Below are 17,253 nucleotides of genomic sequence, written 5' to 3' on the forward strand. Positions count from 1 at the left end.
ATCAAGAAGAGGGGCTGACTTCGGCGGAAGTCGTGACACACTTGGGCCCATGTATATTGTCTCGTGCCTCCATTTTGAAAATAAGGCGTTTTTAAAAAAGTCCTTGAGGCTATATGAGTTTTTTTGTGTTTTCTATCTAAATCACTGACTGTCCAGTTCAAATCCACAGCAAGAAATACATCATCCTCAGTATTACATTTCTCAATGGTATTTGATAACGTCTCTAAAAAAACACCCTCTCAACTGCCATTACTGGGGCATATAGATTTATTAAACCCATAGGGATGTTTTCATATATCGCTCTAACTTTTCCCCTCAACGACCTCTTCAACCTCATATGATTAAGGCAAAAGTCATTTTGAGAACAGGATGGCCACACCCCCAGTCTGAGTTTCTATGACTACACACAACTGCCCCCCTCCCCCCCCCAACTCCACTCCTGTTGTCACACAACTTCATTTTCCATATTACTATGCGTTTCTTGTAGAAAACGTATGTCACTTCCCTTTCCCTTTATTAACCCCTTCACTACGCCTCTTTGTTTCCGTCTCTCGCCCCATTTACATTGTAAAGAAGAAATCTTACAACTGCTCAAGGCTGGGAACAAAGCACAGGAAGAGGCCGAAAGCACGTCTCTTTAGAGTTAAGGCTGAACTCTTTCATTTCCTTTAGAATTGACCTCACTTGTCACTCTCGTGACCACTTTCTTTAGTCTAGCAATTTCTGGGCTTGTCAAACCTCTACCCGTTATTTTGGACATCAGAAAGTTTGCTGATTCAATAAACCATTCACTTTCAGGAAAAACACATGTTACATTATAATCCTGCATATCCTTTTCAATCCCATACCTCCGTTCCATCCCATTTCTCTCGCTATTTTGTTGTGACGCATCCGATTTCTAGCTGTCATCCCCAGAAGAAAACTCCACCCTCTCTACAACCTGTTTGTCCTCAACTGATTTATCAATTTCTACTTCCTGTTTGTCCTCAACTGATTTATCAATCTCTACCTTCCTGTCAGAATTAGAACCTTCATTCCCCCCCTTAATTTCTTCCTCTTCCTCCTCGCTACTTTGCTTAATTTTCCATTACCCTCCCTCTCCTCTTGAACTCCCATTTAATTCTCCAGCATGCCCTCAGCGACCTCAATCGCAGTCTCACCTACCCCCCTCTTCCTTGCTCTACCACAACTGCCCCCATAGCCATATTGCTCTCCTTTCCTATTTTCCCCACCACATCTGCCCACCTTCTCCTGAACCCGTAGCCTGTTCATCCCTTCTCCTGAACCCGTAGCCTGTTCATCCCTTCTCCTGAACCCGTAGCCTGTTCATCCCTTCTCCTGAACCCGTAGCCTGTTCATCCCTTCTCCTGAACCCGTAGCCTGTTCATCCCTTCTCCTGAACCCGTAGCCTGTTCATCCCTTCTCCTGAACCCGTAGCCTGTTCATCCCTTCTCAGTGGTGCTTTAGCTGCTATCCGGCTCTGTTCTCTGGACAATTACTCACCAAATGCCCCTCTTCCACACCCAAAGCATTTAATTGATTCAGTAGAAGTGTAGAACACATAATCAAACCCATCAATCTTGAAGCTGAATGCTAAATTCAGTTGGTCAGTATCCTTCTTTAAATTCCTGTACACTTGTCTCCTATGAGATACGACATGTTTCAGCAAAGGATTTGCATCCAAAAATAACCTTTATTGTATATACAAGAAAAATCTCTCTCCAACACTTCATCCCTAACAAATGGAGGTACGTTAGAGGTACGTTAGGAAGTAGAACTGTCTTTGCCGGACTCATAAGAGGGAATACCGACGTCTGTGTCTCCCTCAACTACCGGATTCACCTTTTCAATGGAATCTAAGAAAATGACTACAGCGCTACTCATCTTTGAGGCTGATTTTATGCTATCATACCCAATGATAGCACCCACTGCTAAACTACATTCTTCCACCCAACAACCTGTCGCAGCGGAACTCTTCACCCCAAGCCGACTAGGTTTTTCAAACTGTAAACCTCCACGAGTGGCCATTACAATCAGCCCCTGAGGACCAACCTCAACGATCCCACCACCCCTATACATACTTAGTGACAGTGAGACAATATCACCTTTAAAACAACTCAACTAATCAATATAAACATACACTACCGTTCAAAAGTTTGGGGTCACTTAGAAATGTCCTTGTTTTTGAAAGAAAAGCGCATCGTTAATGTTGTAAATGACTATTGTAGCTGGAAACTGATTTTTGAATTTGTTTTAATGGAATATCTACATAGATGTACAGAGGCCCATTATCAGCAACCATCACTCCTGTGTTCCAATGGCACGTTGTTGTGTTAGCTAATCCACGTTTATCATTTTAAAAGGCTAATTGATCATTAGAAAACCCTTTTGTGAAGAGGTGAAGAGGCAACTCCGGGATGCTGAATTCCTGCCGCTCCTGCTTCCCAACTCGCTCCCAGCATGCACTAGAGAGAGAGAGAGAGAGAAAGATGGGGGGAGAGAGAGGGAGAGTAAGATGGGGGGAGAGAGAGGGAGAGTAAGATGGGGGGAGAGAGAGGGAGAGTAAGATGGGGAGAGTGAGATGGGGAGAGTGAGAGAGAGAGAATATACTATGTCCTTCATTCCAAAATGATCCTAATTATTAGTGTGACAGATGGAACAATGAACCAGTTGTTCCCGTTGTGTTGAGGGAAACAGAGTAAAGTGTTTGGGGCATAACAGGCTTTAACAAACCAAGGGCCCCATGAGCTCCCTGCTGTGAGGAAGAGCAGCCACGTGATGTACAGAGCTGTGTGTGTCGTAACTCCATGGCTGTGTCAGTGTTGTGTAGTTTATCTGTTAGAGAAAGTGGACTTGTTGAGGGTGTGACTCAGTGTGGGTCTGGTGACATCATCGCTGAGGTGTGAAACGCACTCGACTAATCACTGACTCTCGTTTAAATTAGGACTCACTCTGTGTTGACGCCCAGGGGACTTTCACCAGGCAAAGTGTGCGAGATAGGGGAGGTTGGGGGAACGGATTGTGCACTAGGCCTACTTACCTAAGTCTCTGTCTCACGCTCTCCCTCTTCTCTAATAAATAAGCATAAATATGGGTTGTATTTAGATGGTGTTTGTTCTTCACTGGTTGCCCTTTTCTTGTGGCAACAGGTCACAAATATTGCTGCTGTTATGACACACTGTGGAATTTCACCCAGTAGATTTGGGAGTTAATCAAAAATTGGGCTTGTTTTTTAAAATCTTTGTTGATCTGTGTAATCTGAGGGAAATATGTGTGTCTAATATGGTCATACATTGGACAGGAGGTTAGGAATTGCAGCTCAGTTTCCACCTCATTTTGTGGGCAGTGAGTACATAGCCTGTCTTCTGTTGAGAGCCAGGTCTGCCTACGGCAGCCTTTCTCAATAGCAAGGCTATACTCACTGAGTCTGTATATAGTCAAAGCTTTCCTTAAATTTGGGTCAGTCACAGTGGTCAGGTATTCTGCCTCTGTGTACTCTCTGTTTAGGGCCAAATAGCATTCTAGTTTCCTCTGTTTTCTTGTTAATTATTTCCAATGCATCAAGTAATTATCTTTCTGTTTTCTCATGATTTGGTTGGGTCTAATTGTGTTGCTGTCCTGGGGCTCTGTGGGGTCTGTTTGTGTTTGTGAACGGAGACTCTGGACTCTTCTTGAGGTTAATCTCTCTACTCTCTCTCCTCCTCTCTCTCCCTCCTCTCTCTCTCTCCTCTCCCCTCTCTCTCTTTCCATCCTCCCTGTAGGTATCTGTGTTGTGACACTCAGACAGAGATGAGGGAGTGGTTCTCCACCTTCCTCACTGTCCAGGTGAGAGGACACATACTACTTACTGTCTGTCACACTGGTTATTATGATTCCCTGTTCTGATTCACCCCCCCTCTCTACCCCCTCTCTCTATCCCTCTCCCCCTCGCTCTCTATCCCTCTCCCCCTCGCTCTCTATCCCTCTCCCCCTCGCTCTCTATCCCTCTTCTTTGTCCCTCTCTCCCCCCTCTCTCACCCTCTCTCTCCCGCCTCTCTCTCTCCCTCTTCTTTCTCCCTCTCTCCCCCCTCTCAGTATGATGGTAACGTGTGGCCAGTGGATGCAGTCCAAACACGTGTGACCCGTGCATTGCCGGTGGATACGCGTCATGGTAACGTGGCATTGATTCCGTTGCGCGGCAGCGAGAATGAGATGCGGAACAGCGTTGCAGCTTTCACTGCCGACCCGCTTGGCGTGAGTCTATCCTCCAATCACTGGGGCCAATCCAAGGTTGTGGGCCTATCAGAGACCTCCATGCTGACACAGCCCCCCCCCCCCCCCAGCCCTGTCCTGAGTCCCATGATGCAGTGTGTGTGTGTTTGTGGTCAGGAGGGGGGCGGAGTTGACCCTGTGGTCAGGATGGATAACCTCTGAACTCTGATTAACCCTGATTACGCTTATCGCAACCCAGAGAGAGAGAGAGAGAGAGAGAGAGAGAGAGAGAGAGAGAGAGAGAGAGAGAGAGAGAGAGAGAGAGAGAGAGAGAGAGAGAGAGAGAGAGAGAGAGAGAGAGAGAGAGAGAGAGAGAGAGAGAGAGAGAGAGAGAGAGAGAGAGAGAGAGAGAGAGAGAGAGAGAGAGAGAGAGAGAGAGAGAGAGAGAGAGAGAGAGAGAGAGAGAGAGAGAGAGAGAGAGAGAGAGAGAGAGAGATCGGCTATATTAGAACTGTTTAATTTGATCCTGAGTGTAGGTTATTTCCCTGACATCTGGAATCAAGGACTCATAACCCCAATCTTTAAGAACTGAGAAAAATTTGACCCCAACAATTACATAGGCATTTGTGTGAACAGTAACCTGGGGAAGGTTTTCTGTAAAATTATAAATGTAAGAGTTCTAAACTTCCTTAATGAGCACAATGTCTTGAGTAAAAGCCAAATTGGATTTATACCAAAACATCGCACAATTGATCATATTTACAGCCTACACACCCTGATAGATAAACATGTCCACCAAAATAATACCAAAATATACACTTGCTTTATCGACTTCCAATAAGCATTTGATTCTATTTGGCATACATGCACTCTTCAAAATTTACATTAACGAATTGGCCACTATTCTAGAAAAACCCTTAGCCCCTGGTGTTAGTCTCCACAATTCAGATAAATGCCTACTCTTCGCAGATGACCTGTGCCTGCTGTCACCCACAGCACATGGCCTACAGCAGAGCCTGGACCTGCTATAGCAGTACTGCCAGACCTGGGCCCTGGCAGTAAACCCCCAAAAGACTAAAATAATGATTTTACAGAGAAGATCCAGATCTCAGGGAATTAGACCAAAGTTCTCAATTGGTACAAAATTCAAAAGCAAATTGAAATACCTATTCAAATTTGGCTAAAACTAATTGAATGTGTCATTGAACCAATTGCACTTCATGGCAGCGAGGTGTGGGGTCCACTTGCAAAACAAGATTTCATCAAATGGGACAAACACCCCATTGAAACCCTGCATGCAGAGTTCTGTAAGATTCTCCTACATGTCCAGAGGAAAACTACAAACAATGCATGCAGGGCAGAATTAGACCAATATCCACCAATAATAAACACTCAAAAAAGAGCTATTAAGTTTTGGAAACATCTAAAATACAGTGACCCCCTCTCATATCATTAACAAGCCCTGCAATGCCAAGAGCTGAGCAAAAAAAAGAGTCCCCTCATCCAGCTGGTCCTGGAGCTGAGTTCACAAACCTGTTCTACTAACACACTGAAGGACCAGAACATCCAATCAATCAGGATAAAACAAATTACAACACAGTCAAAACAAAACTATATTGCTTATTGGGAAACACAAGCACAAACACAAAGCAAAATGCAGTGCTATCTGGCCTGAAATCGACAGTACACCGTGGCTAAATATTTGACCATGGTTACTGGGAGGGAGGGAGGGAGAGGGAGGGAGAGGGGGAGGGAGGGAGGGAGAGGGATGGGGGGAGGTAGGGAGGGAGGGAGGGAGGGAGGGAGGGAGGGAGGGGGGGGGGCAGGGAGGGAGGGGGGGGGGGAAGGGAGAGAGAGGGAGAGAGGGAGAGGGAGGGGGAGGGGGAGGGGGAGAGGGAGAGGGAGAGAGGGAGAGGGGGAGAGGGGGAGAGGGAGGGGGGGGGGGGAGGGGGAGAGGGAGGGAATTCATGGAGCTTTTTTCTTCATCAGGTGTGTGTGTTCTGGATATAGTGATCATACATTTAAGCAATAAGGCACGAGGGGCTGTGGTATATAGCCAATATATCACAGCAAAGGGCTGTTTTAGGCACTACACTAATGTACCCTTAGCTGTGGTACATTGGTCATATACCACAAGCCCCTATTATAACTGGTTACCAACGTAATTAGAGGAGTACAAATAAATGTTTTGTCATAGCTATGGTATACGGTCTAATATACCACGGCTGTCAGCCAATCAACATTCAGGGCTCAAACCACCCAGTTTGTAATGTTTTCTACGTACCCCTCTGACCCTGGGCAATTGTGTGTAGGCTTGCTGTGTCTCTGTCTTTCTGTATCTTGCTGTGTCTCTGTGTCTTGTTGTGTCTCTGTGTCTTGCTGTGTGTCTCTGTGTCTTGCTGTCTCACTGTGTCTCGCTGTCTCACTGTGTCTCGCTGTCTCACTGTGTCTCGCTGTCTCGCTGTCTCACTGTGTCTCGCTGTCTCTGTGTCTTGCTGTGTCTTGCTGTCTCTGTGTCTTACTGTGTCTCTGTGTCTCGCTGTGTCTCTGTGTCTCGCTGTTTGTCTGTGCCTGGCTGTGTCTCTGTGTCTTGCTGTGTGTCTCTGTCTTGCTGTCTCTTGCTGTGTCTCTGTCTTGCTGTGTCTCTGTCTTGCTGTGTCTGTGTCTTGCTGTCTCGGTCTCTTGCTGTGTCGCTGTGTCTCTGTGTCTTGCTGTGTCTGTCTTGTTGTATCTGTGTCTCGCTCTGTCTTGCTGTGTCTTGCTGTGTCCTGCTGTGTCTGTGTCTCGCTGTGTCTCGCTGTGTCTTGCTGTGTCTCGCTGTCTTGCTGTGTGTCTCGCTGTCTTGCTGTGTGTCTCGCTGTGTGTCTGTGTCTCGTTCTGTGTCTGTGTCTGTGTCTGTGTCTCGCTGTCTTGCTGTGTCTCTGTGTCTTGCTGTGTGTCTCGCTGTGTGTCTCTGTGTCTCGCTGTGTCTCTGTGTCTTGCTGTGTGTCTTGCTGTGTCTCTGTGTCTTGCTGTGTCGCTGTGTGTCTTGCTGTGTCTCTGTGTCTTGCTGTGTCGCTGTGTGTCTTGCTGTGTCTCGCTGTGTCGCTGTGTCTCGCTGTGTCTCTGTGTCTCGCTGTGTCTCTGTGTCTCGCTGTGTCGTCTCTCTGTGTCACGCTGTGTCTCGCTGTGTCTTTGTGTCTCTGTGTCTCTGTGTCCTGGCTGATGACAAACAGGATGGTGAATCCATAAATAACACTGACTGTGTGTGACATAGCTGTTAGCACTCACCATTACACTTGACAGAGTTCATGTCAGCCAGTCTGAATAAATGAATCTCTCTCTCCCTCCACTCTCCCTCCACCCCCCTCTCTCTCTCCCTCCCTCCACCCCCCCTCTCTCTCTCCCTCCTCTCTCTCTCCCTCCCTCCACCCCCCCTCTCTCTCCCTCCTCCCTCCACCCCCCCCTCTCTCCCTCCTCTCTCTCCCTCCCTCCACCCCCCCTCTCTCTCTCCCGCCACTCTCCCTCCCTCCACCCCCCTCTCTCTCCCCCTCTCTCCCTCCACCCCCCCTCTCTCTCTCCCTCCACTCCCCCTCTCTCCCTCCCTCCTCTCTCCCTCCTGCCACCCCCCTCTCTCTCTCTCTCTCTCTCTCTCTCTCTCTCTCTCTCTCGCTCCCAATACCCCCCCTCTCTCCCTATACCTCCCCCTCTCTCTCTTCACCCCCCCTCTCTCTCTCTCTTCACCCCCTCTCTCCCTCCCTCCACTCCCCCACTCTCCCCCCTCCACCCCTCTCTCTCTCCCTCCACTCCCTCTCTCTCTCCCTCCACCCCCCTCTCTCTCTCCCTATACCCCCCTCTCTCTCCCTATACCCCCCTCTCTCTCCCTATACCCCCCTCTCTCTCTCTTCACCCCCCTCTCTCTCTCTCTCTCTCACCCCCCTCTCTCTCTCTCTCTCTCTTCACCCCCCCCCTCTCTCTCCCTCCACCCCCCCTCTCTCTCTTCCTCCACCCCCCCTCTCTCTCTTCCTCCACCCCCCCTCTCTCTCTTCCTCCACCCCCCCCTCTCTCTCTTCCTCCACCCCCCTCTCTCTCTTCCTCCACCCCCCTCTCTCTCTTCCTCCACCCCCCATCTCTCACCCTCCACCCCCCTCGCTCACCCTCCAACCCCCCTCGCTCTTACCCTCACCCCCCCTCGCTCCTCTCTCTCACCCTCCACCCCCCCTCTCTCTGTCCCCCTCCAACCCCCCTCGCTCACCCTCCACCCCCCCTCTCTCTCTTCCTCCACCCCCCATCTCTCACCCTCCACCCCCCTCGCTCACCCTCCAACCCCCCTCGCTCTTACCCTCACCCCCCCTCGCTCCTCTCTCTCACCCTCCACCCCCCCTCTCTCTGTCCCCCTCCAACCCCCCTCGCTCACCCTCCACCCCCCCTCGCTCTTACCCTCCACCCCCCCTCTCTGTCCCCTCCACCCCCCTCGCTCACCCTCCACCCCCCCTCGCTCCTCTCTCTCACCCCCCTCTCTCTGTCCCCCTCCACCCCCCCTCGCTCACCCTCCACCCCCCCCTCGCTCTTACCCTCCACCCCCCCTCGCTCCTCTCTCTCACCCTCCACCCCCCCTCTCTCTGTCCCCCTCCAACCCCACCTCTCTCTCTATATCCTTCTGTCTCTCAGCTCTTTAGAGATGTCTGATAATGGGGCCAGACAAGGTGAGACATCATTATCTAATGTTTGTTCATGTGTAAGAGTGCGTGTGTGGTTATCTAATCGTCTGTGTGTGTTTCATAGGGGAGAGACCACCAGCTATAGAACCCACAAACTCTTCAGAACATTCCAGTAATGCCCCCCCCCCCCCCCCCCCCCACGCACACACACACACCTGTGCCTATAAACTGGACCTCTAAGCAGGGGAAGCAGGTGTGTCATGAGGATTGAGAGAGACTGCTACCACAGTGCCTTTTACAACTGCAGTGCACCCTTGGATACATGGAGGGCCTGGAAGACGTTCCCGGTATAGACTGAGGGAGGGACAGAACTAGAACACAGACTGTTACCGGAGCAGCATGACAGTACAGACTGTTACCGGAGCAGCCTGACAGTACAAACTGTTACCGGAGCAGCCTGACAGTACAGACTGTTACCGGAGCAGCCTGACAGTACAGACTGTGTCTCTCTGAGAGGCCTGGAGAACCTGTGACAGGTGGGAGATAATGGAATGATCTTCACTGGCAATCCAGCCTTCAGTGTCCCCATATGTCCCATAATAACTCTATCCCTTCCTCTAACCATGTCGATCTCCCTGGTTTTTAACTTTCCCCCACATCTACACCTCCCTGAGACTCCCCCATCTATAAAGTGTTCACCCCACTCCCCAGTGTTCTCCTTCCCTGTTTTCTAGACTTGTGTAATTATTTATTTCTCCAGCAGAGGGAGCAGCATATGAACGTAAGGGGGACAACCATGACCATTATTCAACATTAAGTTGGTTCCACTAGTCAAGAGGGAGCCATAGAGACGTGTCCGAGTTGATTTATGTAGTGACGTCATTACTCCCAACTCTAGGCCAAACCTGTATATATACACACACACACACACACACACACACACAGGCCCTCAGAACTGTTCTTGGGCAAGGAAAGAAGTGCTCACTCTGTTTACCATTTGTGTAAGACTGCGGTGTCCTTCCTGTCTGCTACTCTGTACACTTTAATAAAGGTTTCAGTCAGAACTACATTCCTAGTTCAGTGATGACATGTGGAGGAGTCCGTAAGGAGAGCATTAATTAACACCTGACCGTGTGGTTAACCAGCCTGATCTCCTGAGCTCACATTCTGTTTCACTTCAGTAAAAACGAAATGTGAGCTCAGTGATGAGTCTGGTTTCACAAGGCTAGTGTGACTGACTGGTCAGAAATGGTCTACTTTTCTGGGGACGCAACAACACGCACAAGTGGTGTATTCTCATGAATGTGAACCTAACACTCTCAATCATCATATTAAATGTAACATGACAGCTTTAACCTGCCTCTGTCTTATAACTGTATCTAAGTGAAAGTAACTTTTGTCAATTCTGCAGTTCTTCAGATGATAACTGTAGATATGAATTTTAATAAATAAAGTCAATGTTATTTGGATCTGTGTGTGAAAATATGTAGCACCCTCTGACTCTACACCCATTCCATTCTTTCCTCTGCGTCTGTTCTCTGAATGACAAACCAACTGTTTCCATAGTGCCATCTACCCGCGGTCATCTGTTCTCTGACAACCCAACTGTTTCCATAGTGCCCATCTACCCGTGGTTGTCTGTTCCCTGACAACCCAACTGTTTCCATAGTGCCCAACTACCCGTGGTTGTCTGTTCTCTGAATGGCAACCCAACTGTTTCCATAGTGCCCATCTACCCGTGGTTGTCTGTTCTCTGAATGGCAACCCAACTGTTTCCATAGTGCCCATCTACCCGTGGTTGTCTGTTCTCTGAATGACAACCCAACTGTTTCCATAGTGCCCATCTACCCGTGGTTGTCTGTTCTCTGAATGATAACCCAACTGTTTCCATAGTGCCCATCTACCCGCGGTCATCTGTTCTCTGACAACCGAACTGTTTCCATAGTGCCCAACTACCCGTGGTCGTCTGTTCTCTGAATGACAGCCCAACTGTTTCCATTGTGCCCATCTACCCGCGGTCATGTGTTCTCTGACAACCTAACTGTTTCCATATTGCCCAATTACCCGTGGTAGGTATGTTGAACAGTATAAAACAAGAGTCTGCTAAATGACTCACCACTGTAAGTCTCTGGATAAGAGAGTCTGCTAAATGACTCACCACTGTAAGTCTCTGGATAAGAGAGTCTGCTAAATGACTCACCACTGTAAGTCTCTGAATAAGAGAGTCTGCTAAATGACTCCCTACTGTAAGTCTCTGGATAAGAGAGTCTTTTAAATGACTCCCTACTGTAAGTCTCTGGATAAGAGAGTCTTTTAAATGACTCCCTACTGTAAGTCTCTGGATAAGAGAGTCTGCTAAATGACTCACTACTGTAAGTCTCTGGATGAGAGAGTCTGCTAAATGACTCACTACTGTAAGTCTCTGGATAAGAGAGTCTGCTAAATGACTCACTACTGTAAGTCTCTGGATGAGAGTCTGCTAAATGACTCACTACTGTAAGTCTCTGGATGAGAGAGTCTGCTAAATGACTCACTACTGTAAGTCTGGATAAGAGAGTCTGCTAAATGACTCACTACTGTAAGTCTCTGGATAAGAGAGTCTGCTAAATGACTCACTACTGTAAGTCTGGATGAGAGAGTCTGCTAAATGACTCACTACTGTAAGTCTCTCTGGATAAGAGAGTCTGCTAAATGACTCACTACTGTAAGTCTCTGGATGAGAGAGTCTGCTAAATGACTCACTACTGTAAGTCTCTGGATGAGAGAGTCTGCTAAATGACTCACTACTGTAAGTCTCTGGATGAGAGTCTGCTAAATGACTCACTACTGTAAGTCTCTGGATGAGAGAGTCTGCTAAATGACTCACTACTGTAAGTCTCTGGATAAGAGAGTCTGCTAAATGACTCACTACTGTAAGTCTCTGGATGAGAGAGTCTGCTAAATGACTCACTACTGTAAGTCTCTGGATGAGAGAGTCTGCTAAATGACTCACTACTGTAAGTCTCTCTGGATAAGAGAGTCTGCTAAATGACTCACTACTACTGTAAGTCTCTGGTAAGTCTCTGGATGAGAGAGTCTGCTAAATGACTCACTACTGTAAGTCTCTCTGGATAAGAGAGTCTGCTAAATGACTAACTACTGTAAGTCTCTGGATAAGAGAGTCTGCTAAATGACTCACTACTGTAAGTCTCTCTGGATAAGAGAGTCTGCTAAATGACTCACTACTGTAAGTCTCTGGATGATAGTCTGCTAAATGACTCACTACTGTAAGTCTCTGGATGATAGTCTGCTAAATGACTCACTACTGTAAGTCTCTGGATGATAGTCTGCTAAATGACTCACTACTGTAAGTCTCTGGATAAGAGAGTCTGCTAAATGACTCACTACTGTAAGTCTCTGGATGATAGTCTGCTAAATGACTCACTACTGTAAGTCTCTGGATGAGAGAGTCTGCTAAATGACTCACTACTGTACGTCTCTGGATGAGAGAGTCTGCTAAAGACTCACTACTGTACGTCTCTGGATGAGAGAGTCTGCTAAATGACTCACTACTGTAAGTCTCTCTGGATGAGAGAGTCTGCTAAATGACTCACTACTGTAAGTCTCTCTGGATGAGAGAGTCTGCTAAATGACTCACTACTGTAAGTCTCTGGATGAAAGAGTCTGCTAAATGACTCACTACTGTAAGTCTCTGGATAAGAGAGTCTGCTAAATGACTCACTACTGTAGGTCTCTGGATGAGAGAGTCTGCTAAATGACTCACTACTGTAAGTCTCTGGATAAGAGAGTCTGCTAAATGACTCCAATGTAAAGGTAGATGCTGACCTGTAGTTCTACTCCGTCACGTTAGTCATTCAGCATTCTGTCTAGGACACATTTAACAGACATGCTTTTTATTTGACATTCATAAAGCTGTGACACACATGCACTGTCTCTCTCACACACACATTGTGCTGTTCCCAAGTCCTGTGGCTTTCTTGGCAATGTCACTCTTCAGCCGCAAAATGAAGCCTGCAGAGGTGTGTGTGTTCCACCAGCTCTCCTCTCGTCGTCCTGAGCCGAGCCGACACAAACGGGTCACCCTGCACCACAGGCACACACAGGAGAACCAGCAGGCCTGCATCAGTGTGTATGTGTGTGTACGTCTTAGTGTGTCTGTGTATGCAAGTGTCTAATCATGACATTTCCCTGTGTAGCTCCTCTGTGTACAGCCATGGGGCACCAGCTGTAGTGCTGTCAGGTTGGAAGACCAACGTTGGTCAATTGAAATCATCATGGAAGATTAAAGCTCAGAACCCTCTGTTGATGGACCTGACCGAGGCCCTGCACAGATTCACTGATCTACACATAAACTTGTAATCCATACAACTACCAGTTCAAATGATGCTCATTTCCAGAGATGGGTAAACCTGTTTCAGAGATGGGTAAACCTGTTTCAGAGATGGGTAAACCTACACCGTGTCTGTTCCAGAGATGGGTAAACCTGTTTCAGAGATGGGTAAACCTGTTTCAGAGATGGGTAAACCTACACCGTGTCTGTTCCAGAGATGGGTAAACCTACACCGTGTCTGTTCCAGAGATGGGTAAACCTGCACCGTGTCTGTTCCAGAGATGGGTAAACCTACACCGTGTCTGTTCCAGAGATGGGTAAACCTGCACAGTGTCTGTTCCAGAGATGGGTAAACCTACACCGTGTCTGTTCCAGAGATGGGTAAACCTGCACCGTGTCTGTTCCAGAGATGGGTAAACCTACACCGTGTCTGTTCCAGAGATGGGTAAACCTACACAGTGTCTGTTCCAGAGATGGGTAAACCTACACCATGTCTGTTTCAGAGATGGGTAAACCTACACCGTGTCTGTTCCAGAGATGGGTAAACCTACACCGTGTCTGTTCCAGAGATGGGTAAACCTACACCGTGTCTGTTCCAGAGATGGGTAAACCTGCACCGTGTCTGTTCCAGAGATGGGTAAACCTACACCGTGTCTGTTCCAGAGATGGGTAAACCTACACCGTGTCTGTTCCAGAGATGGGTAAACCTGCACCGTGTCTGTTCCAGAGATGGGTAAACCTACACCGTGTCTGTTCCAGAGATGGGTAAACCTACACCGTGTCTGTTCCAGAGATGGGTAAACCTGCACCGTGTCTGTTCCAGAGATGGGTAAACCTACACCGTGTCTGTTCCAGAGATGGGTAAACCTGCACCGTGTCTGTTCCAGAGATGGGTAAACCTACACCGTGTCTGTTCCAGAGATGGGTAAACCTGCACTGTGTCTGTTCCAGAGATGGGTCAACCTGTTTCAGAGATGGGTAAACCTACACTGTGTCTGTTCCAGAGATGGGTAAACCTGCACTGTGTCTGTTCCAGAGATGGGTAAACCTACACCGTGTCTGTTCCAGAGATGGGTAAACCTGCACCGTGTCTGTTCCAGAGATGGGTAAACCTGCACCGTGTCTGTTCCAGAGATGGGTAAACCTACACCGTGTCTGTTCCAGAGATGGGTAAACCTACACCGTGTCTGTTCCAGAGATGGGTAAACCTACACCGTGTCTGTTCCAGAGATGGGTAAACCTACACAGTGTCTGTTCCAGAGATGGGTAAACCTACACCATGTCTGTTTCAGAGATGGGTAAACCTACACCGTGTCTGTTCCAGAGATGGGTCAACCTGTTTCAGAGATGGGTAAACCTACACCGTGTCTGTTCCAGAGATGGGTAAACCTACACAGTGTCTGTTCCAGAGATGGGTAAACCTACACCGTGTCTGTTTCAGAGATGGGTAAACCTGTTCCAGAGATGGGTAAACCTGTTCCAGAGATGGGTGAACCTGTTCCAGAGATGGGTGAACCTGTTCCAGAGATGGGTAAACCTGTTCCAGAGATGGGTAAACCTGTTCCAGAGATGGGTAAACCTGTTTCAGAGATGGGTAAACCTGTTTCAGAGATGGGTGAACCTGTTCCAGAGATGGGTGAACCTGTTCCAGAGATGGGTAAACCTGTTCCAGAGATGGGTAAACCTGTTCCAGAGATGGGTAAACCTGTTCCAGAGATGGGTAAACCTGTACCGTGTCTGTTCCAGAGATGGGTAAACCTACACCGTGTCTGTTCCAGAGATGGGTAAACCTGTGTCTGTTCCAGAGATGGGTAAACCTGTTTCAGAGATGGGTAAACCTGTTTCAGAGATGGGTAAACCTGTTCCAGAGATGGGTAAACCTGTTCCAGAGATGGGTAAACCTGTTCCAGAGATGGGTAAACCTGTTCCAGAGATGGGTAAACCTGTACCGTGTCTGTTCCAGAGATGGGTAAACCTACACCGTGTCTGTTCCAGAGATGGGTAAACCTGTTCCAGAGATGGGTAAACCTGTTCCAGAGATGGGTAAACCTGTTCCAGAGATGGGTAAACCTGTTCCAGAGATGGGTAAACCTGTTCCAGAGATGGGTAAACCTGTTCCAGAGATGGGTAAACCTACACCGTGTCTGTTCCAGAGATGGGTAAACCTACACCGTGTCTGTTCCAGAGATGGGTAAACATGTTTCAGAGATGGGTAAACCTGTTTCAGAGATGTTCCAGAGATGGGTAAACCTGTTTCAGAGATGGATAAACCTGTTTCAGAGATGGGTAAACCTGTTTCAGTGATGGGTCATCCTGTTTCAGAGATGGGTCAACCTGTTCCAGACATGGCTAAACCTGTTTCAGAGATGGGTAAACCTACAGTGTCTGTTCCAGAGATGGGTAAACCTGTTCCAGAGATGGGTAAACCTGTTCCAGAGATGGGTAAACCTACACCGTGTCTGTTCCAGAGATGGGTAAACCTACACCGTGTCTGTTCCAGAGATGGGTAAACCTGCACCGTGTCTGTTCCAGAGATGGGTAAACCTGCACCGTGTCTGTTCCAGAGATGGGTAAACCTACACAGTGTCTGTTCCAGAGATGGGTAAACCTACACCATGTCTGTTTCAGAGATGGGTAAACCTACACCGTGTCTGTTCCAGGGATGGGTCAACCTGTTTCAGAGATGGGTAAACCTACACAGTGTCTGTTCCAGAGATGGGTAAACCTACACCGTGTCTGTTTCAGAGATGGGTAAACCTGTTCCAGAGATGGGTAAACCTGTTCCAGAGATGGGTAAACCTGTTCCAGAGATGGGTGAACCTGTTCCAGAGATGGGTAAACCTGTTTCAGAGATGGGTAAACCTGTTTCAGAGATGGGTGCACCTGTTTCAGAGATGGGTGCACCTGTTCCAGAGATGGGTCAACCTGTTTCAGAGATGGGTAAACCTACACCGTGTCTGTTCCAGAGATGGGTAAACCTACACAGTGTCTGTTCCAGAGATGGGTAAACCTACACCGTGTCTGTTCCAGAGATGGGTAAACCTGTTCCAGAGATGGGTAAACCTGTTCCAGAGATGGGTAAACCTGTTTCAGAGATGGGTAAACCTGTTTCAGAGATGGGTGAACCTGTTCCAGAGATGGGTGAACCTGTTCCAGAGATGGGTGAACCTGTTCCAGAGATGGGTGAACCTGTTCCAGAGATGGGTGAACCTGTTCCAGAGATGGGTAAACCTGTTCCAGAGATGGGTAAACCTGTTTCAGAGATGGGTAAACCTGTTTCAGAGATGGGTGAACCTGTTCCAGAGATGGGTGAACCTGTTCCAGAGATGGGTAAACCTGGGTAAACCTGTTCCAGAGATGGGTAAACCTGTTCCAGAGATGGGTAAAACTGTTCCAGAGATGGGTAAACCTGTTCTGTTCAGAGATGGGTAAACCTGTGTCTGTTCAGAGATGGGTAAACCTGTACCGTGTCTGTTCTGTTCAGAGATGGGTAAACCTGTACCGTGTCTGTTTCAGAGATGGGTCAACCTGTTTCAGAGATGGGTAAACCTACACCGTGTCTGTTCCAGAGATGGGTAAACCTACACAGTGTCTGTTCCAGAGATGGGTAAACATGTTCCAGAGATGGGTGAACCTGTTTCAGAGATGGGTAAACCTACAGTGTCTGTTCCAGAGATGGGTAAACCTGTTCCAGAGATGGGTAAACCTGTTCCAGAGATGGGTAAACCTGTTCCAGAGATGGGTAAACCTGTTCCAGAGATGGGTCAACCTGTTTCAGAGATGGGTAAACCTACACCGTGTCTGTTCCAGAGATGGGTAAACCTACACCGTGTCTGTTCCAGAGATGGGTAAACCTGTTCCAGAGATGGGTAAACCTGTTCCAGAGATGGGTAAACCTGTTTCAGAGATGGGTAAACCTGTTTCAGAGATGGGTGAACCTGTTCCAGAGATGGGTGAACCTGTTCCAGAGATGGGTGAACCTGTTCCAGAGATGGGTGAACCTGTTCCAGAGATGGGTAAACCTGTTTCAGAGATGGGTAAACCTGTTTCAGAGATGGGTAAACCTGTTTCAGAGATGGGTGAACCTGTTCC

The 17,253-nt window shown here is 48.1% G+C and overlaps 1 protein-coding gene across 4 annotated transcripts in view; it reads left to right on the plus strand.

The window, feature by feature from the left end:
• The window catches only part of LOC139385464 (arf-GAP with Rho-GAP domain, ANK repeat and PH domain-containing protein 1-like), a 114,978-nt gene extending 104,678 nt beyond the window's left edge, over positions 1-10,300 (plus strand). For 2 of the 4 annotated variants that reach the window (XM_071130519.1, XM_071130521.1), the window contains 4 exons: positions 3,762-3,825; positions 4,075-4,233; positions 8,842-8,876; positions 8,956-10,300. In XM_071130519.1, coding sequence (XP_070986620.1) covers positions 3,762-3,825; positions 4,075-4,233; positions 8,842-8,859 — 241 coding nt within the window. In that variant the 3' untranslated portion in view covers positions 8,860-8,876; positions 8,956-10,300. The remainder of the gene's footprint in view (positions 1-3,761; positions 3,826-4,074; positions 4,234-8,841; positions 8,877-8,955) is intronic. The other 2 variants (XM_071130520.1, XM_071130522.1) reach the window with 1 other exon arrangement.
• Positions 10,301-17,253: the final 6,953 nt, after the last annotated feature.

Source organism: Oncorhynchus clarkii, chromosome 27 (genome assembly GCF_045791955.1).
Source record: "Oncorhynchus clarkii lewisi isolate Uvic-CL-2024 chromosome 27, UVic_Ocla_1.0, whole genome shotgun sequence".
NCBI classification, from domain to species: domain Eukaryota; kingdom Metazoa; phylum Chordata; class Actinopteri; order Salmoniformes; family Salmonidae; genus Oncorhynchus; species Oncorhynchus clarkii.